The sequence below is a fragment of the Argentina anserina genome, chromosome 4, assembly GCF_933775445.1.
Source record: "Argentina anserina chromosome 4, drPotAnse1.1, whole genome shotgun sequence".
Lineage (NCBI taxonomy): Eukaryota > Viridiplantae > Streptophyta > Magnoliopsida > Rosales > Rosaceae > Argentina > Argentina anserina.
Window position 1 is genome coordinate 5,007,507 of NC_065875.1, and position 20,178 is coordinate 5,027,684.

Consider the following 20,178-nt stretch of genomic DNA (forward strand, 5'->3'; position numbering starts at 1 on the left):
TTTTTATAATGTTTTTTAAGAATTCTTTTATTGTTCAAAACCTTTAAATAAAAGTATTTTTTTCTAATACAAGACTTCAAAGCCCGCTTTAAGTGGGTGGGGTTAAATCCTCATATTTATAAAAATGTATGACCCGTTATTTTTAAATGTACTAAGGCCCCTGCCTGGGCCGTTCCAAGCCCCCCACTCATGGGCCAGGCCAAGTCCGGCCCTTTGACGAGCCCTAGTTTTATACATCACTTCTAACAAAAGTTAAATCTCAGGGGAACTTCCCTGGTGAAGCAATGAGCACACAATGAAAAAGAAGAAAAGTTTGAGGTTCTCTTTAGCCGAATTCACTATTTTGAATTCTGAGTAACTAGCTGGAGTTTCTTTTTGGCTACCATGTGTGTTCTATACACAGAAATGGGATTCCTGGTCCGACTGATGGGTCTTTCTGCTGAATGTCAGACTACTGTTGCTTGTATGAAGCTTTGTAATGCTTTCACAGTCCAGAAAGGAGGTCTGACTCTGACCCTCAATTACTAATCTTGGTGCGACGTACTGGAAAAGCTGCTATTGTCTTCAAGTTTAAATTTTACCTCTCAAGCCATCTCTCTTATGTACAATCATTCAAGGGCACGATTGTTACGAATTTTAATCGAAGGAAAACTTGATCAGATTCCATGAGAAAGGAAGCTGAAACACCCGGTGATATATAAAAATACAAATCATACCCAGTTCTGTGCTCCTCAACAGTATGCCTCTCAAAATTTTACCTCTACTACAAATGAAGAAATAAACAATTACATATGTATGTGACATGTGAAGCTACATTTAAAGATATTCTTACGATATCCCTATTAGAAGAGCCTGCAGGTATCATTTCATTTTCCTTTGGATGACAGGAACATGAAGTTGCCCTCAAGCATGTTCTTTATGTAATGAGGGAGATTCACTCGGAACGGGAGAAGGGAAAACATCCGACATTGTATCCCACGAAAGGTTTTCATCCTTGGTCCGTCTTCTCTCCAAAAAGGCCGGTTTCATAGGTAGTATTCCGGTGATCTGAACTTTGCATGTTAACATTGCTACAATGTCTGACATCGGGGGTCTCAGATTTGCATGAGGTTGAAGGCATAAAAATGCCACATTGATTGCTTGCATAATATCCTTTGCCTCAAATCCATCATCTTGCAGTTTCGGATCAAGTAGATCAGTCACCTTTGATCTCTCGTATAACTTCCACGCCTGAATTTTATAAGCGAAACTTAATTAGTTCCTTGATATCAAGCATTTTTAAAGGAGTCATTGATTCCTTGAAAGATTGAAACCTTACGTATTCAGGCAGGTATTGCATTTCTGATTCTAGGTTAAGATCTGTGTTTTTCCTGCCACTAATTATTTCAAGCACAAGAACTCCAAAACTATATATATCCGCCTTTTCAGACAATTCTCCTCTGATAGCATATTCAGGTGCTGTATATCCTCTGAGGAAACAGATAAAGACAATTACTTCAAAAAAAAAAACCAAAAAAATGAAATGAATTAATACTCTTTCTCAAGGCCAGTTTTTAGTGGTGTGTGCGTTTACTAGTTCTTTTTAGTGGTATGTTTCAACAGTTGATGGGTCACAACTCACAAATGCAATTCACATAATATGATGTTTTGGATGACTTGCTGTTGCTGATCGAGGACGCTAATTAGTTTCACTCTTGTATGACCAAATCTAGACTTATGAGATAAACCCTTTGTTTTCTAGTGAACACTAGAAATTATTTGTTCATATATAATAGGAGTCTAACCGGTTGACTTTATATGTGGTATGAAGAGTAACAAATATGAGTTCAAACATATATAGAGAAGATTAAAGTATATATTGCCCTCTTAAATTGGTAACTATAGCAGAAACTTCAGAACTGTAGATCAAAGACTACAATAAGTGGTGGCATACTAGACCCTTGTTGATTGTGATGCTTGTAGCACCAAGTGTACGTAGTGTTCTTTTCATAATGTCAGTTCTATTTTCCATCTCTCTTTCCTTCCTTTCTTGATTTGTTTTTTCCAGAAAAATCTGGTGCAGACACTACCAAATTTTTAACAACTGCAAAACATGTGGCATCTAATCAATGACTCCTAAAATTTTATGTTTAATTGAAGGACTTACAGAGTTCCCGCAAATGTTGTACTGAGATAAGCTTGGTCTTCAGGGAAGAACCTAGCTAGCCCAAAATCACCAATCCTTGGTTGAAATTTTTCATCAAGAAGAATGTTGCTCGCCTTGATATCTCGGTGGATAATTCTTAGTGGGGAATCCTCATGTAGATATTGTAAGCCTCTAGCGATTCCCAAAATTATCTGGAACCTAGTTCTCCAGTTCAGGAACAGATCACTCTTTCCTGTTTTTCATTTAAAGAATCTTAAGCTAACAGAAATGACAGATTTGTACTTTGGTCAAGTGTTAGGTGGACACAACTTTGATATTTAGATGGATATAAGGGAAAGTAGCCAAGAAATGTTACCATATATTATATGGTCCAAGCTCTTGTTTTTCATGTATTCATATACCAGGAGTCGCTGAGGCCCGTGTGAGCAACATCCAACAAGTTGAACCAAGTTCCTGTGTTGGACGCTAGTGATCAACCTTACCTCTGCAAGAAACTCTGTTTCTCCTTGTTGGGATTTATCAAGAGATAACCTCTTAACAGCAATTGACCTCCCATCTTTCAATTTTCCCTAAGAATAAGATAAAATGCATGTTAGAGAAAAAGGGAACTCGAGTATGTGTCAAAAGACCCCAACAATGTGTTCATTACAAGTGAATTACTGTTTCCATTTATCATATCCCTTTGGAAAGTGGAAACTCATATATAATGTGCGGATATATATCACTCTCAACCCTTGAAGGGTTCATGGCAAGTCTTGGAAAACATACTACCAAAATAAGTTCCATATGTCCAAAATTAGTACCCTATAGACAGGACCAAATCCACCTCTTCCAAGTAAGTTGTTCTGATGGAAGTTCTTGGTTGCCTTCTTCAATGTTGGGAAGTCAAAGTAGCTTATTGTTCTAAGGACGCCACTAAAGGCGTCTGTTGATGCTGCATTGAGATGAAAGAGTAAAGAAGATTGATGTTATGATCAAGATTTTGGTTGTAATTTTTTTTTTTTGGGAAAAAATGAATCAGTAGTCTAACCTGGCTGCTTCCTGGCTCTTGCTAACAGCTTCTTGATCTCTTGTGGTTTGATCTTTTTCCGAAAGATAAATACAATTATAAGCAGAACGATGAGCAAGATAATCCCTCCAAGAAAAAAGAACAAGGCTGGAGAACGCGGCTTAGATGGAGAGGGTTCTGCTGGAGACATCACTTCAACCCAAAAAATTGTAAATACATACTTCAGTTTGGATAGAATTGAATTAAGATATATATACTCGAAAGAAAGAATCAAGGCAGCAGATTACTGCATCTTTCTAACGAATAGGATGTGAATATATAGATGCACCTTCCTTCAATACTCTTTATCAGTGTTCAATAAGACTTTTAGGCAATGAAATAAGCGTTAAGATGGACTTAGCTATAAGCCTCTTTGCTTCTGGTAAACTATTCATGAAACCCTTAAATTTGTTTTTTATGTGTGAAATCTGCATGATTGATCTCAAGTGTACATAAAATTTCTGCTAATATGATGATTGATCCTCTCGCCTATAACACGATCAGCTCTGGTGTGGTTTTCAAATGATTTAGGATGCAAAAACCAAAAGCATAAGAATTTTCTAATAGATAACCAAAACTATAAATAAGGCTCTGGTGCTCAGGTATGATCACTGTGACAATTTTAGCAACATGATGATACGCAAGGCTGAACAGAAATGTATCTGCAGCGAACTAGAGAGGCAATCGTTACCTTCCAGCAAGCGCCGAGCCATGGTGAGGCAATAGTTTTATGCTGCAGCAGAAAAATATGTATCTAAATGTGGGGATTGGTGTTGCTGGTATTGCACTACTTGCAGCTTAACTACTTGCAGATAAACCGCCACATCCATCCATTGTTGGTGAAGTTTTCAGGCATTGGTAAAAGACTAGTGGGGGAGAGACTGAGGTAAAGATATAGAGGATTAGCATAGAAGTGATCGATAGAAAGGAATATCGGATATTACAATATGTAGGTTTTGGCCACTAGTGGGAACGAAGGATTTTCCAATTGCTCAAAGACAACGTTAAGGATTTGAATGACGTACTTAAGTATCAGTAATAGTAATGCACACATATATTGTAATAAATCCAATTTCATTACAATATATGTATCCAAAATTATTACATTGTTGGCTAGCTAGCTAGTTGTAATGCCATTACATAGCAATCATGTATCCAATTTCATTCAACTCTAATGTATTATGTATCAAACATCAAACTCAACACCTTTTTGGAGTTTATAAAATTAATAATGAACTTTCCATTCTTCAAGCTACCAGTAATATTCATTTAATCTGGCGTAGGCTCTTTCCCTACTGGACCAAATACCATGCAGAGAACATTGCAGTGGTATCTTTAAAGGCAAATGTGAAACCACCAGAAATTTACTTCACTAGGCTGTCTAATTCCTTAATGGGTTACCCTAATAATAACCATGACACAATGATATCTCTTCTTTTAGGAAAAAAAAAACCTTAATGTTCATTTTATTTATAGAATGAGAAAAGTGATTTAGAGTCTTAGACATGAGTCGGCCCCTTCAAACAATATAGAATTTGATTACTAATAAAATGAAGTTTTAACTTAACAATCACAATAACAGTTGTCACATTGTAACATTGTTAATAGTTACAGAAGATTTTCGATAGCACAGATTAGAAAAACAGAAGATTTTTATCGAACCAGTTTTCATACGAATCCAAATATCTTTCTCTAGATCTTTAATACCTTGTTTGCTGCTGTGTCATCGAATCATTTCATAGTTACAAATGCTGCAATTCATATAGATTTTACATGCCAAAAAGTTTCACAGAATCACAGTTTATATGGATTACATGACAAGAACTAGATTCTTCACTTACAAGAAGTGCTTGTTGGCACAAAGTCACCAATTTATAAACTTGTTCATCTTGAGAGAAGCCTATATATGTGACTAACCGATTCGTATTCTATGTGCTACAGGATTGCATACCCAGTCTATCTACTGCATAAGAAATAATGCAATGACAAGTTGACAATAATAAACAACAGTAGAATAGATAATAGCATTAAAAACATTGTTGATTTTGTTCTTGTCCACCAAGATATTTGGGAATAGTACGTAACCTTTAGATTTTACAAGAGATCATTTCTATGTATATAGAGACAATGATGGTTATCCCAAAGCTTATATATAATTAGAGTATGTGAACTTGAAGATAAATATACTTAATTTTACCTCATAGTTTCCTCCAATGATACTATCGATTGATAGGTATGTAAACAAACCACATACATTACAACAACCTTCCTCCATACCCCGACCATCATTCCAAGAATCAAGGCTTAGACGTGACCGTTACCTTTTGCAGCCAGCCCACATAACAATTCTCCTGCTTCGTTCCTTGCAGTTTCCTGATGACTTGCTTTACTAAGTTTCCTGCAGCACCACACAAATAACTATAGTTGTCAACACTTCACATGATATAGGGCGTAATAGCACAAGGAAACTATTCTTCTTACAAGCAAGAAAGAGGATCAAATTGGACTATGGGATGCAGTTTCTGGAGACATGGTATTTGCATCATTCACACAACTTAAGAAGACCATTGTGCCTTGACACAAGGGTTTCATCAGTCATCACAGTATCCTTTACACAAGAGTAACAAACTTAATAAATTTAATTTTTTCCTGTGCGTATGTGCTGTGCATTGTGTATGTGATATTTATATGTTATGCTCTGCAACTTTCATTCTTTTTTAATTTAAAAAGTAGATGCAGTTCAAGACTTAGTACCTTGTTTGTTGATTTGAAATCAATGGCTTCTAGGAAAATGATGGAAGCTATCGTGGCTCAAGATATGTTCTTTCCATATAAGAGTGGCATATTCTGGATGATCAACAAAAGGATTTCTGTTGTGTTGATAGAATTTGCATACCCTGTCATTTCTCAATTTCTCCTCTCTTGAAGGGGGATCAATCTCATTCCACTTTAACAACGTAGAAAGCAGTCCCATCTCACTCTTTGCTGCACCAATGAACCCAGTAAGTTAAACCACTTAGATCTAGGCCAACAAAAGAAATACATTCTAGTTCCTAATCAGTAAGATTAGCATATACTTTTAAGATAAAGCAAATAAAAACCAAACAGAAATCAATTTTTACACTAATATTGCACTTCGCCATTAGACTATTAATAATCATTTATACATTACTAAACCTTGCTGTTGTACAAGTCCACTACTTAGCAAACAACACAGCTGATTTAGGTCTTATCATAAGTCCACCTTTACTCAGGTCGTAGATATGCGCTAAAACTTTGAAATAATGTAGGTACAATGAGTAGCTGCTCACTCATTCTCCTTGAATTTCAAAAGTATGGTTTGATGATCAATCTGAAGTCTCCTTGGTCTATTCCGTTGTTTCCAACTTATGGTCATTTTTGGAAGTCAACACGTGGCTCTTTTGTTGACACAGAACTCCACCCTCCTCCTTGGCTCCTTGGCAAACGGTTGTTATTGGTGACTTTTTAGGAAATGGTCAAGTGCAAACGAAGTCCATGACTCTAAACCTCCTTGACAAAATGAAAACCCCCACCAGATGCAGATGGAAGTTGCAGGCCATATAGTGGTATATTGATACTTGTGGTTTATTCTGAAATTTTTATGTTTGTTGGATCAAAGGGTTTGCTATGAATCTCAAACAAGGAATGGATATGGCCAGAGAAACATGAGTTAAGAGGGCCTTGTAATCACATAAGATTCTAACAAATGGTTCAAATCTATCGCGACATGATAATATGTATATGAAAAATGTCTCAGAAGGGAGTGAAAGCTACTACCCACAGAAATTCTACAGTGATTATAACACACTGGCTTTTTAATTTATTTTTTTTTCCATTCATAGATGCTGGTTTAGAGAACAAGGAAACCAGAAAATGTGCTGATGGTTGTGGAAGTCTCTGTCAACGTCAGCATGTTTGATGCATTACACTAATAATGTACAGTATGCTGACATTCACAAGTGGTTCCTAATGCCGACTCAAGTCCCTTATTGGAGCATGGAGACAATCACAGTTCAAGATACTCAAATAACGTTAACTCATTTATCTTCCAACTTACAAATTTTTGGAGAATCTGAGAGGTGAAGAACTGGACCTCCATCTGGTTGGTGATACCCATAACATACTGCCATGTACATCAGTGCCCTTGCAATATCTCCTCTATGCTTACATGGCATGAGAAAGAAGATCGCATAAGAAAATAATTTATATGGAATGGACTGTAACGAGATTTACATATCACTAATTTTGGTGGCCAGATAGAGCGACAACAACCTCATTAAGGATTCAGGTACAAAGTTTATTTAGATTGTTATGGTACAAAATATATTTAACCCTGCAAGAATAGGCATTTCTTTCCAGATGAACCCTGGTACCATAATATATTGAACCCCAGTAGCAACAACCTCATTACGGCCTAAACTGGTAAGGAGTGCCTGGATCCCTCCTTGTTAGAGATCAACTACCTAGTTTGGAACAAACTGAATCTTGTTTTGCTTCTTAAATAACCAACAATTCACTAGGTGAAATTTACATTTTTTCCTGTTAAGTTTCTTATCAGAAGCTGTACATTAATGCTTCCAACATAGATGTTGGCTGTGAACTTGTTTGTACAGAAGCATACAGATATGCTTTAGAATCTACCACATCATCATTCTCCTCATCTTCTTAGTTTCTCTAATATATACTCCCTCCATGGAGATCTTATATGTTTTATAAATTCAAATTTTTTACTCATTATAAAAAGAGAGAAAACTATGCTATTCACATAAAATTAATTAATATATGAAAAACCTGTTTAGGTGGTGCCCATCTACTCTTATCAGTTTCTGTGTCCAAAGCAGCTTCTTTGTTTGCTGGCTTCAAACATTTAGCTGAAGTGACAATGCATTCTCCATAGTATTTGTTCCCCCTGGAGGAATTAACTACAAAAAAAATTCAAAAGTTTCCACTGCTTCTCTGAAAGTTCTAATTTTACGATGGTTTTTGAGATAATTACTTCTCACTTGCATATTAGTGATCTTACCATTCACATCTGCAGGACGAATGTTGTGTATATCAGTCAGGGATGGACCATTTTTCAAACCATAAGATCGTGGCCATAAGTGCTCTCCTGAAATAGCAGCAGATTTTGAAGATCGCAGAGATCGTTGTAAATTGCTGAGTAAAAGAAAGCAGCAATCTAAAGAATAACAAAGAAAACATTATCAAAAAAGAAAAGAAACCTGTACCAAATAAACTTAATTTTGTTCTTTTGATTAGAGGGGAGGGCAAGGAGGTACAGGGGATCTGGAAACTAGATTTATGCTATCCACTGGAGCTACAATGCCCCCTCTATATTTTTTTTGTCTTCTCAAGAAGCATCACAACTAAATTAACATTGCAAAAGTAGCAACTGAGGTGCCTTAATTATTGCGTGTAAAGTAGAAAATCACCCATCCCACTGCCCACTTCAAAACTCTTAGATTCAGGCCATATATTTATTAACCTTCAGAAAACCACTAAATAAAGCCAGAACATCTTGCATCAAAATTTCCAACAAACACACAACTTTCTGATTTCGGAACTCAGTAGACACCTAAATGTAAATTGAGATGTTGGCTCCCCTCTCCCACTATGCAACATCTAGTTGATCCTAGGTTTGCTAATTTGGCCATATTACACAGGACATGGCAGAAACCAATAGTTTCCAACATCTTGTTGCCGTGTAACTTCACTTAGTGTCAAACCAGCAATTAGTTTGAAGTTAAGATATGAGTCTATTGAAGAGTTCATATTTAGACGACTTTAACTTTATTTCATACGGTACTCTCCTTATTCTTGTTGTCCAATATGGTGAGTTCCTTTGAGTTACACGTAGCTCAAACATCGAAATTTCTGGTGCAGGGAAAGATACAAGAGTCCATCTCTATCTTCTACTATACAACCCAAAAGATATCACACTATGGCCAACCAATTATAACCTTTTCTCATAACAACTCATCCCTCTGTGGGTAATACAGTATAACACCCGTCCTTCTCTCTTCATTTCTATATTCATGCTGTGAGCAGCTCTCTAAGTTTGCTTATTTTAGAACCTGCATTTCGAAAGGCTACAACTTAAAAAATATATATATATATATATATATGAGGTCACTTAGCTACATTCCTCAGAGCCCTCTAAAATTGGGAATATATCAGCTATTATGTGAACTGATCCTTAGCAGTAGAAAATTCCAGACTTTGAAACAAAATTCTGGTAAATGTCAACTGGTTCATGTTTTCTCCTTTCTATGAAGACTTAGAATGTCTCTACAAAAATAAAACGGAAGAGGTGGTATTCATTCAAGCCTCACAACACGAGTTCTCCACCACTTGACTCATGTAAATGTTAATAAATTAGAAGCCATTCAAAGAGTTGTTCTTCACTATTCTGAACTGGAACAGATGCTACAGCACTGTATCATCTAATGTGAAATCGAAACTACAAAAATCATGAACTGTGACTAAAGGAAGCATAAATCTAGACTGAGATTGTAGCTTCGATTATCCTTGATACTTGATACTTCATTTAGTTCAAGTGCTCAACCAATGTCAGGGTTAGTTCTTTTCTTATCAACAAAGCATTCCCTCTTCGACTCGGATACTTTTATTTCAAGTTTCAACATTCCAAAACAATAATACTTATAGAGTGTAAGCGAATGAGTTAAATCATAAAACTTTTCTTTGGCCTGAAATCAAGTTCAACATAATTGTAAAAAACCCACATCAAAATCACAGAAACTGTAGAAAATAGTAATTGACTCACTATTCCATCCTTCAGGCTTTCCTGCTAATGACTTTGGTACAACCTTCAGCGAGTAGATTTCAACTCTGCATACAAAAAACGGTAGTTAATTGGGCAACAGGCACGGATAAAACGTAACGATTACCACTAGCACACTACAAACTGCACAAAGCTGTCTTGAAGTTTGATTACTCCTTACATCCCTGATGAAGCTTCTGGGTTGTCAACATCCGAAGCATCTAGAATCTTAAGAGCATTCCACACCTAATCCCATAAACCACTGACTCAAACTATTGAAATAAATCACCATAAGAGACTCAAACTCCACTAAACATAGTATCAGTAAAAAAATATATATATATATATATATATATATATATATATATATATATATCACCTCTCTGTAAGATAAAGATTGATGCTTGCCAATAATAGAATTCAGTTTCCTCTTGAGTGATTTACCCACTAAATTCCCCACATTGGCATAGTAACTGTTAACATCTTCACAAGCATAAACAGGAGCTGAGTAATCATAGGCCTGAGCACCAGCAACAATGTTGAGAAAGAACAAGTATAACGAGACAATCTGAGAAACCCATCTCCAAGAGATGTTATTGCACTTTAGGAAATCCCATCTGCTCCCATAAACAATGCAACGATTAGTCCATTAAATAATTTGTAACGAGTTGAAGGTGTTGAATAAAAGTGACCGACAGACCTTGTAGAAACGGTGGAGGTGACTTGGATGACCAAACTATGAACTGGGTTTCGATTAAAGCACTTGAATATGAAGTTCCCGGGGCTCCGGAGCAAGGCGGGTCTCTGCTTATAGACAACCAATGGTGTTGTGCAATGGAATTTGGCGGCCATACCGAAGAAAGAAGACTGCATTCTCTTTTGGTCACCCCAACGGATGAAGGCAAGACCAACTGAAACGGCCAGGAGAGCCGCACGATTTAACTACTAGTTCAAACAGCGACCATTTATTTACACGTATCAAAAATTGCACTGATCTTGTTCAAAAAATTGCACTGGTCAGTTTTGAAGAACGAGACGACTCTAGATCCTTCCAAGTTCAAAGCTTCAGACCCAGGCACCCAACTCGTTATGTGTTTAGCTTCACAGTTGCACCATATATCTTATCACAATTCACAACCTTCAAGCCTTGGATTGGATAGAATGCCTCACCAGTGGTGGAACATGCATTCTACACCTTCAACGCAATTTTTAAACATTGGCTACACTAATATTAGCATAAATTTTTTTTTACCACATACAATAAAAACCGAGAAGATTTTGGTAAAATGATAATGTTGCTTCTTTCATCTTCATTATATCAAAAGTAATGGTTTCCTACCTTAACCACTCTCATGTGTATAATTATACTATCATAACTGAAAGAGTTGTGACTTGTGAGTAAGCTTTATTCTAAATTCTAGGTTCAGAAACAAGAAACGAACAGAAGTCATTTGTTATAAAGTTGAAATTAGGAGGCCCTAGATTAGTGTGTAATTATCATCTTGATCATGTATTTGGACATTATATTATGCAGTCTACTCACTGTACCCAATACATGATATTGACGGCAAAACTACGTGATATAGTGTATAGATACACTGCAGCCTGCAGGATACCAATTATATTCTCAAATCAGTCAAATGTTTTAGCAGAAACACACGAGGGAAGAGCATAGTAGGGTTAATAGCGGCTGTACGTGTGCAGATTCGAGTCGAGGGTATGGGGCAGCTTTGATTAATAATGGTAGAATCCAGCTACGACCTCATGGCCTCATCTCACTCTTGTGATCATAAAGAAATCTCAATAACATAGGCTGTGCATGATTGTTTCAGACTTTCAGCACATATGGTTAACATGTCCATCACCAGCAGTGTGACACCAACCATTAGAAGCTCTTGATTTGAAGCCATTTAAGACCATGGGTCCGTCGTTCATGATCATAACAATTTTTTTGAATAAATTTTTCTTATAGTTTTGTTTCATTACCAATTTAAATTCGATCATTCATATGAGATATGGGAAGAAACTAACAATTTTATATATACAAACACCCCGTCCTTATGCACCTTTTAAACATCAAACGGCAAACTAAATGAGCATCATTGTGCGTCATTGCATCAACAATACTCATGCATCCTAATTAGTATTTGAGTGTAGTGTTTTTAATTTTGTAAAAGTTTAATTAGGTTAACAACTATTAGTTTTTCATGCCAAAGAGAACGAATGACCATCCTGTATTAAAATAAGTATCTTGTGTTATATTGTAAAACATTAAAACATAACAAATCATTCACTCCTGTCATCGCATTCTCAATATTTTCTCAATTTAAATAATGATCATTATCGAAACAATTGCAATAATTTAAGCCCTCGGAGTCCAAGTCTCTAATCCAAACAAGATGAGCTAACTAACACTAAATTATTCTACAAGAATAAGAATGTCTCTAGTTAACCATCATTATCTCAAGTATAAGTTGTTTTATAAATAATGGCTCGTCTCCTTCCTCTCCTCCTTACCCTAATCCATATCTCTACTACTATAAAGCCAACACTCCAAGCACCACTAAATTACGAACTTCCAAGTCTATCCTTCTGTAATTTTACTCTCACACATAGTCATAAGGACAATTACGTAAAAACATTGATTATGTTTTTTTTTTTCAAAACTATCCTTCGTGGTAAATAAAATAACATAACAACATTACATTTTAAAACTTAAATTAAACGTTGCAAATGACAAACTTGTGTTATAAAATCACGTGCATCGCATGGGTACGAGACTAGTACTTTCTAATGGTGGCGGTGAGATGTAGAAGGTGGACGACGTTGGTAGCAGCTTCGGCAATCTTGTCGGGCATCGGGTTGGAGGTGGCCCTCCCTTTTTTCTTCCGTTTGTGGAGGGAAGATCTCATCTCCATGTTTGATCATAGTGCCAGATAATTCTTTTTCGTAATTATGAGCAGCCAAACGAGTTCTGTTTTGAAAAAAAAAAAAGTACTTACGGTTTGGTCATCCAGAGAAAAGTTGTGCTGTATTGATCTCTATACAGAGGACTATAAGGGCTATCTCTGGTGATATACTTTTAGTACTAAGGTAAATCATGGGAATATACTTAACTTATTTTGAAGGTATTAAATTTAATTCCAAGAAGACTATATGATTTAGTGGGAGTTTTAAAACAATTCATAGAATTTTGAAGTTGTATTAAACTAGAATTTTAAAAATTCTTTATGAAATTTATGAAAGGCTAAAGGTATTCAATCAAGATTTTTTAAATGAATAAAAATCTGAGGGTATTTAAAATTGTATAATGAAATTATATACTCATGGAAACTCATCTACTCAGTAGTGTTAATTATATATACCACAGTCCAAAATTGTTTGGCCTTGAACTAAAAAATTTCAGACATTTTCATGGATTTTCTCACTGTATTGAAAGATATATTCATTCTCCATCATTTTTCTTTATTTTCTCTTGCAAACAAACAACAATATATCCGAACACTTCCCTTTGTGTGTATTTAATGTATAACATGGTGTTTTTCGTGTTACCTCGCTAAAATCTTTCCAAGTAAATAAAACTTCTTAGACAAAAATAAACATTGGATGTTACGAGAGCCAAATCTCGGGGATTTAGCATCTCGTAGCCTTGTATTCTGATGTATCAGCTCAGTGCGAACTACACACAACACAAGTCAAATTCAAAAGACTAGCGGTGCACCGACCTTTGACCCTCCGAAGCTTAAGTTAGTATCTGGTACAAAGTAAGTTTGAGAGTTAAAGACTTCGGAATACGTTACCTCTTTTAGGTAGTTTAGGCAGATTATTTATAGGTGCATTGTGAAATGTGTCTGACTCTTCCTTCAATGTGGGAACGTGTGCCAGCACATAGCATCTATCATTTAGGCGAACCACCGTGGGTGGCGTTAATGGCGATACCCGAGCAAGTAGAGAGGCTACCGGATCGGCTTGCCTGCCTGCTAGGCCTTCTAGACCTCCGACCACCGGTCTAGCGGCCGGAATATGAGGAGATTAAGCCAGAAATCACCTCATTCATGGGGTGGAGTTAACATTGGACATACAGAAAAAGACCACACCATGGCACTTCACAAATGAGAAATTTATTGCATGCGAGCTAGGAAACTCCCTCTCAAATCCAGCACCTCCCCCTGATGATAGCTTAGTCATCTACATTAGCAGACAACTTTTGAATTCCTATATTCCGATCATGTTTCTCAAATGTGGACTTTGACAACGACTTGGTAAACAAGTTAACGGCATTCTATTAAGAGTGCATTTGCTTCACTTGTATCTTTAAAGACTACTCTTGCTATTGTTGATTGTAGAAAGTTTTGACGAAATATGTTTGGTGTTGTTGTCTTTGATGTGCTTCCACTACTCAATGCAGTCATGATTACCCTTATTAATGCACGTATGCTTATCAGTGGAAGACTCAAACAACACTCATACACGGTTTTATGAAAAACAATGATCTTGGTTTGATTATATGAAGTGGTGGCAAGGGTCTTTTTTCTAGCCCTCCAAGATATCGCGCTATTCTGCACATCAAAGACATAACCAGTTTAACCAACACTTGGTGGTTTAAGTGGAAATGAGCTTGTTCCCCTTAAGCAAGGTCTTGAGTTCGAGTCTTGTGAATAGAGCAATCAGTGTTGGGAGAGCTTCCCCGCAATAACCCGGCGGTCTGACGCAGCTTTAAGATATAATCCTCTCTCAAAGGATGAGGGATTTCCTGGGAAACCAAAAAAAAAAAAAGACATAACCAGTTTATGAAGTGGGAACGACCTTTAATATGATAAGAGAATTGCATAACATCATCAAAGTCGACTAAAACATCTACCAAATGTTTAGTCATAGGGAAGGTTTAAAAAATCGAAAATATCCTTGATATTTTCGTTTTTCTCATCTTTGACCAAGCAATAGTTTTTCGATTGATATATTCGATATTTTTCGATATTTCATGTGCCACATCACCCTTTCCTTTCAAATTTGAAAATTCAACAAAAAAAAACAACTTCCCCTTATTCGAACCTTGGTTGCCTCATTTTAAACCCAATGAGTTTGCCACTTCACTAACCTCACATCTATTCATATATGGCAACTTTAATTATTATAACATCTACAAATCTGAAAACAAATTATTTCTATTTTTTATTTGCCTTTGTATTTACCAATAAATTCAAATTTTGTAAACCTTTAAATAATTTTTATATAATTAGACACAATTTAATATTTACATCTCCGATGAATCACTTTTTTATTATTCATTCTTTACATCATATTAGATCATGCTTTAATTGTCTAAAATAATCTTTTGAGAATACTTAATGATTTAGTTCTTATTTTTTCACCTTGAGTTATACACTCACTATAGATCAATGGTTATACCGAGTTTTCTTATTGAATATTGTAGATAATTAAGCAAACAAACATCTTTTCAAGTTTCATTAAATTTTTCATGTTTATCTTCAAATTTCCGTCATTGTTTTTACAAAAATCGATATTTCCATTGAAATTTCCATTTTTCAGACGGTCGATATTTCCATGATCGTCGATATTTTAGTCCTTGGTCATAGGGGCGGTAGGAGAATTTGAGCTCTAGCGTGTGGCCAAGAGATGCTCCAGACCGGAGACACTAGCCTTCGTCCCCTCAGACTCGATGAGCCTAAAATGGTACCGACTCTAATGTATAATTGAAAATGTTGTGACTTCTGAGTGAGCGCTCTATTCTAATTTATTTCTAAGTTCAGAAACAAGAAACCAACAGAAGTCATTTGTTATATAAGTTGAAATTAGGAGACTCTAGATTAGTGTGTTATTATTATATTTTATAATGTATTTGTACATTATATCATGCGCAGTGTATTGTATGCATGAAAATATAACAAGATACACTGCAGCCTGCAGGATACCAATTATATTCTCAAATGATTTAAGCAGAAACACACGAGCGAAGAGCATAGTAGGGTTGATAGCGGCTGTACGTGTGCAGACTCTGAGGGTATGGGGCAGCTTTGATTAATGATGGTAGAATCCAGCTACGAATCTCATGGCCTCATCTCACTCTTGTGATAAAGAATTCTCTCAATTGCATAGGCTGTGCATGATTGTTTCAGCATATACGGTTAACATGTCCCTCACCAGCAGTGACACCATGCAACCATCAGAAGCTCTTGATTTGAAGCCATTTAAGGGCATGGGTCCGTGGTTCATGTTCGTAATAACAAATTTTGAATAAATTCTTATAGTTTTGTTTCGTTTTCATTGCCAATTTAAATTAGATAGTTCATATGAGATATGGGAAGAAACTAACAAGTTTTTGTATAAAAATATCTCACTTATGCCTTCTTTAAACATCAAATGGCATAAAACGCTGGAACACCCGGACGAGTATCATTGTGTGTTCGACAATGCTCATCCTAAATTGTATTTGAATATAGGTGTTTTCAATTTTGTTAGAATTAAATTAGGTAACAATTATTAGTTTTCATGCGAAGGAGAACAAATAAATATCAAGTGTTAAAATGACCTGTGTTATATGTGAAACATTAAAAGAGAACAAATCATTCACTCCCTATGTTCACATTCTGATCATCATCGAAACAATTGCAATAATAAGATCAAAACCCTCTGATCCAAGTATCTAATCCAAATAAAATGAGCTAATCAAGTACACTAAATTATTCTAGAAGAATAAGAATATCTCTACACATGCAAAATGGCCAACACCCAAAACCCAAAGTACAATTTTTTCTGTATCAGAAAATCCACGTGCCGTCTCGGCGTCCGTGGTTGTCTGGAATATCTATCCCTCTGCCTGTGTATCTAATTTTCTAACTTCTAGCGCCAACCATCCTTTCCCATCTATTTCAAACAATTATCACGCTACGACAACTCTCCCCCGATTCCACTTCACTTCACTTCCCCAGAACCCGAAACAATCAGAAACCCTTTTGGAACTTACCGGGTTGTGCACTTGTCGCCTTTCATATCTCACCTCTCCGTCGTCTTGTGTATAACTAAACACAAAAGGGTTGAGAGAGAGGAACTCAACCGGTGGGTACAGTCGACGGTAATGGCGGTGGAGGTGGCGGAGGAGGAGTTTTTTGGCGATCTGGCCGTACAGGTGGCGGTAGCCGTGAGTGGTGGGACGAAATCCAGGCCACCCACCTGGAAGCGAGTTTGAGCTGTCGCTGTTGCTGCCGGTTTTGGTTTTGGGTTTGGCTCCGGTGATTAGTGTTGGTATTATTATGATGATTGCTGCTTCTGTCATTACTACCGCTCCCTCTGCTCGCGAACCTGCTCAGCCCCGTGATTTCCGACACGCTTCTCTCACTTATTACGCCTCTGCCACTCCCACTCCCCCCATTAATAACGGCCCCATTGCCACTGCGCGACGCTACCTCACCCTGCTGCTGCCGCTGACGTGTCACGTCGCTATCGCTCATGATCATTTCCGACTGCAGGTACAGAAGATCCGAGGCCTCCACGTCGCTCCACCGCTGGTTCACGCCGTTACTGTTTCCGTTATTGTTACCGGTGTTGCTTGATCTTGGGGAGGAGACTATGATTCTGTGCTCTAGTCGTGTTTTCTCTTGCGGTAAAAGAAGGCCGTCTTTTCTCGGACGGTCGATGCCTCCGGCGGCGGAGGTGGAGGTGGAGGTGGGTTCGGTCTTTTTCCGGAACCAGGTCCAGCTGTCGAAGGACCGCCGGAAGGAGGATGTATTGTCGTTGGAGGAGCCGGGCTGCCGCTCCAAGGCGGACGAGTGGCGGCCGGAGACGCGGCGGAAGCCAGGGTGGCTGCTGTCGTTTTCGATGTCGATGACAACGTCGTTTTGGTGCGGCGGAGCGGGAGTCTGGGGGTGGCTGCTGTTCTGGTGGGGGAGGAAGCGGGTCTCTTCGATGAGGAGAATGTCTTCCGGGTCGACCCGGTAGCGACAGAGCGGGCAGGTCGAGTGGGCGTCGAGCCACGTGTCGACGCATTCCACGTGGAAGGCGTGCTTGCATTTCGGTAGGAGGCGGAGGACCTCGGTGGGCTCGAACCGGGTCAGGCAGACAGCGCATTCCAGCCCGTCCTTGTGCCCGCGGAGCGACCCAAACCGGAAGACCGGGAGGGACTCGACGACGGTGCGGTCGATGCCAGAGTTTTTACGGAGCGCCGCAGCGCGGGGAGGGCCGCCGGAGGAGTTGACGACGAAGCTGCCGCGCTTGCAGTGCTTGGCGTAGAGGAGGAGGAGGAAAGTGAGGGTGAAGAGCGTGGTGAGGACTCCGACGATGACGATTATGCTGGGGCGGAAGGAGTTGGGCTTGATGGCGGAGTCCACGGTGTCTTCATCGCTAGGCGGCGAGGCTGGGAAGGTGGTGGCAATGTCGCCGAGTTTGGGGCTGTCGGGGTCGGCATTGGAGGGTGTGGAGAGAAAAGAGAGGAGTGTGATTAGAAAAAGAACAAAGAAAGCGGCGGAGGAGGAGGAGGCGGCGGCGGTGGGCTTGAGAGAGAGAAAAAGAAAGCAGCCCATTTTGGTTGGGAGGGACAGAAATTGAAGGAAGTAGAGAAAGAAAGAAAGAAGAAGAGGAAAGGTGTGAGAGGGTGAGAGGATTTGTAGATTTTGATGGCGGAAAATGAGGGCTGGGGCCTCTGGCTTTTTTGGTGATTCTGAGATTCTTGTCCAAACGTACAAACAAAACCAGACAAAGGCATCAATATATCTCATCCCACATTATCATTTTTCCCATTTCTTTTCTTCTATTGGATGGAACTGGAATAATTACTTGCATAATTGAAGAAAGCTCCATGGGTGGCCTAACAAGGACAGAAGACAGTAACGGAACCTGAGAGGAGGGTTTTGATGAAGAAGATGGATCAACCGGAGGCACAATATCGACGTGACGGATTGAGCACGACGTGACGTTCCAGACCGGTGATTGAGCACGAAATTAAGCGACGCGACGTCCGACCGGTGATTTGATCGTTACGGTAACAGAAACATGTGACGCATCAGGCATGTATGTGACCAACAACGGACAATGGCACAAGGTTGATGATATGGCCCCGGTGACCTTTTTGGTTGAGGGAGGCTAGGCTGGGGATTTTGTGGGTGCAGATATATAGATGGATCATTCTAGTTTGAGGACACCATGCTTTTTCTCTTCTATTCTGGGATGGGATATATGTGTCCGTTTTATTCTGCAGAGCTATGTTGCGTAGTATCACCTTCTGTTATATATAGATGCTGCTAGACCTAACATGATGGGTCGACACTGTTGCAGTAGTCAATTTCAATTTGACTGAATCTTGAACTCAGTAAATGCATGTGGTTGAATTTGGTAACAAATTTTCTTTATTTGAACCTTGAATTTAGATGAACCTACAAGGTTGCATTTGTTTGAAGGTTATGTCACTAGGTGGGGACTCTACAAATCTACAGGTCTACAACCAAGGTGACTAATACAATGCGTATCCAGGAGTACAACTACGGGCGTATTGTCAAGAAAAATCAGATCTGGTTTCTTGTGTGGTCAATTTTACGATGAAATTCAATTTGCCCTTGTTTGTATAGATTTCAAAATTTGTAAACTATCAGTGTAACTCATGTAAAATACTTGAATGTGATGTAACCATCAAAACGCACCAACAATGTCAGGTAGTAATTACTTCTTATTTATGTATTGGGTAAAATTGAATTAGATATATAGATAGTATTGAGCAATAGTAGTGGTACACCAGACTGATTCATATAATCTCTTTCCGAGTTATTATGATTGTGAGGGTTAGTACCACATGAATTCTCTAGGAGACTAGTGTGACTACAATTCAACTACTAGCAGCATATGACCAACAAATGCCAACTCGATCCGACATGGAACCTGATATCTACCCCAGTGTTATTTATGAGCACATGATGTCATATCACTCATACGTCCAGCTTCTGTCAATCCATTATTCCAAGTAATCTCAGATGATCTTTTAGGTTACTTGATGTGATGATGGTTGAAATTTTGAATTTAGAAAATGCATATATTGTAGTTGAATGATAACAAAAAAAAAACAATTTCTTTTTATCGGAGCAAAGTTACAAGAGAATTTTGAAAAAAAAATCAGGAATTCAACTACGCATGCGCATAAATTCGGCAGAAATTCGGATATGGTTTCGTGTGTCGTTA

General features: G+C 38.1%; 3 protein-coding genes across 7 annotated transcripts; all 3 read right to left on the bottom strand.

Annotated features, from left to right (window-relative positions):
• Window positions 1–675: 675 nt before the first annotated feature.
• LOC126790437 (probable LRR receptor-like serine/threonine-protein kinase At1g56140) lies at window positions 676–5,541 on the bottom strand. Of its 3 annotated transcripts, none has more exons than XM_050516666.1 (8): window positions 5,392–5,541; window positions 3,886–5,157; window positions 3,177–3,347; window positions 2,950–3,080; window positions 2,502–2,715; window positions 2,147–2,378; window positions 1,319–1,469; window positions 676–1,230 (listed from the first exon to the last, which is right to left on the bottom strand). In XM_050516666.1, exons 2-8 carry the CDS (start codon window positions 3,905–3,907, stop codon window positions 904–906), a joined length of 1,248 nt encoding a protein of 415 aa, XP_050372623.1. In that variant the 5' UTR covers window positions 3,908–5,157; window positions 5,392–5,541; the 3' UTR covers window positions 676–903. The 3 variants fall into 3 exon arrangements, with proteins under 3 accessions (XP_050372623.1, XP_050372624.1, XP_050372625.1); XM_050516667.1 differs by having other exon boundaries at window positions 3,886–3,927; window positions 5,392–5,486; XM_050516668.1 differs by lacking the exon at window positions 3,886–5,157 and having other exon boundaries at window positions 5,392–5,530.
• LOC126790438 (uncharacterized) lies at window positions 5,420–11,078 on the bottom strand. 3 transcript variants are annotated; one of them, XM_050516669.1, is made up of 9 exons: window positions 10,697–11,077; window positions 10,376–10,613; window positions 10,178–10,242; window positions 10,000–10,064; window positions 8,239–8,325; window positions 8,007–8,137; window positions 7,273–7,378; window positions 5,949–6,179; window positions 5,420–5,567 (listed from the first exon to the last, which is right to left on the bottom strand). In XM_050516669.1, the coding sequence occupies exons 1-8, from the start codon at window positions 10,867–10,869 to the stop codon at window positions 5,968–5,970; spliced, it is 1,077 nt and encodes a 358-aa protein (XP_050372626.1). In that variant the 5' UTR covers window positions 10,870–11,077; the 3' UTR covers window positions 5,420–5,567; window positions 5,949–5,967. The 3 variants fall into 3 exon arrangements, with proteins under 3 accessions (XP_050372626.1, XP_050372627.1, XP_050372628.1); XM_050516670.1 differs by having other exon boundaries at window positions 5,463–5,592; window positions 10,697–11,078; XM_050516671.1 differs by lacking the exon at window positions 5,420–5,567 and having other exon boundaries at window positions 6,032–6,179; window positions 7,273–7,373; window positions 10,697–11,078.
• A 5,553-nt stretch (window positions 11,079–16,631) lies between these two features.
• On the bottom strand, window positions 16,632–19,268 carry LOC126790967 (RING-H2 finger protein ATL43). The gene has a single exon (XM_050517356.1). The coding sequence runs from the start codon at window positions 18,726–18,728 to the stop codon at window positions 17,067–17,069; it is 1,662 nt and encodes a 553-aa protein (XP_050373313.1). The 5' UTR covers window positions 18,729–19,268; the 3' UTR covers window positions 16,632–17,066.
• Between the last annotated feature and the right edge of the window lie 910 nt (window positions 19,269–20,178).

What these genes read in the sequence shown, in the direction of transcription:
- LOC126790437 (XM_050516666.1), bottom strand. Translation starts at nt 3,907, where the DNA reads ATGGCTCGGCGCTTGCTGGAAG. An exon ending in GGCTCGGCGCTTGCTGGAAG is followed by an intron (nt 3,348 to 3,885) that starts GTAACGATTGCC and finishes TTTGGGTTGAAG; the next exon opens with TGATGTCTCCAGCAGAACCC. An exon ending in AAGAGCCAGGAAGCAGCCAG is followed by an intron (nt 3,081 to 3,176) that starts GTTAGACTACTG and finishes ATCTCAATGCAG; the next exon opens with CATCAACAGACGCCTTTAGT.
- LOC126790438 (XM_050516669.1), bottom strand. Translation starts at nt 10,869, where the DNA reads ATGCAGTCTTCTTTCTTCGGTATGGCCGCCAAATTCCATTGCACAACA. An exon ending in ACCTCCACCGTTTCTACAAG is followed by an intron (nt 10,614 to 10,696) that starts GTCTGTCGGTCA and finishes TTATGGGAGCAG; the next exon opens with ATGGGATTTCCTAAAGTGCA. An exon ending in CCAGAAGCTTCATCAGGGAT is followed by an intron (nt 10,065 to 10,177) that starts GTAAGGAGTAAT and finishes TTTTGTATGCAG; the next exon opens with AGTTGAAATCTACTCGCTGA.
- LOC126790967 (XM_050517356.1), bottom strand. Translation starts at nt 18,728, where the DNA reads ATGAGATATATTGATGCCTTTGTCTGGTTTTGTTTGTACGTTTGGACA.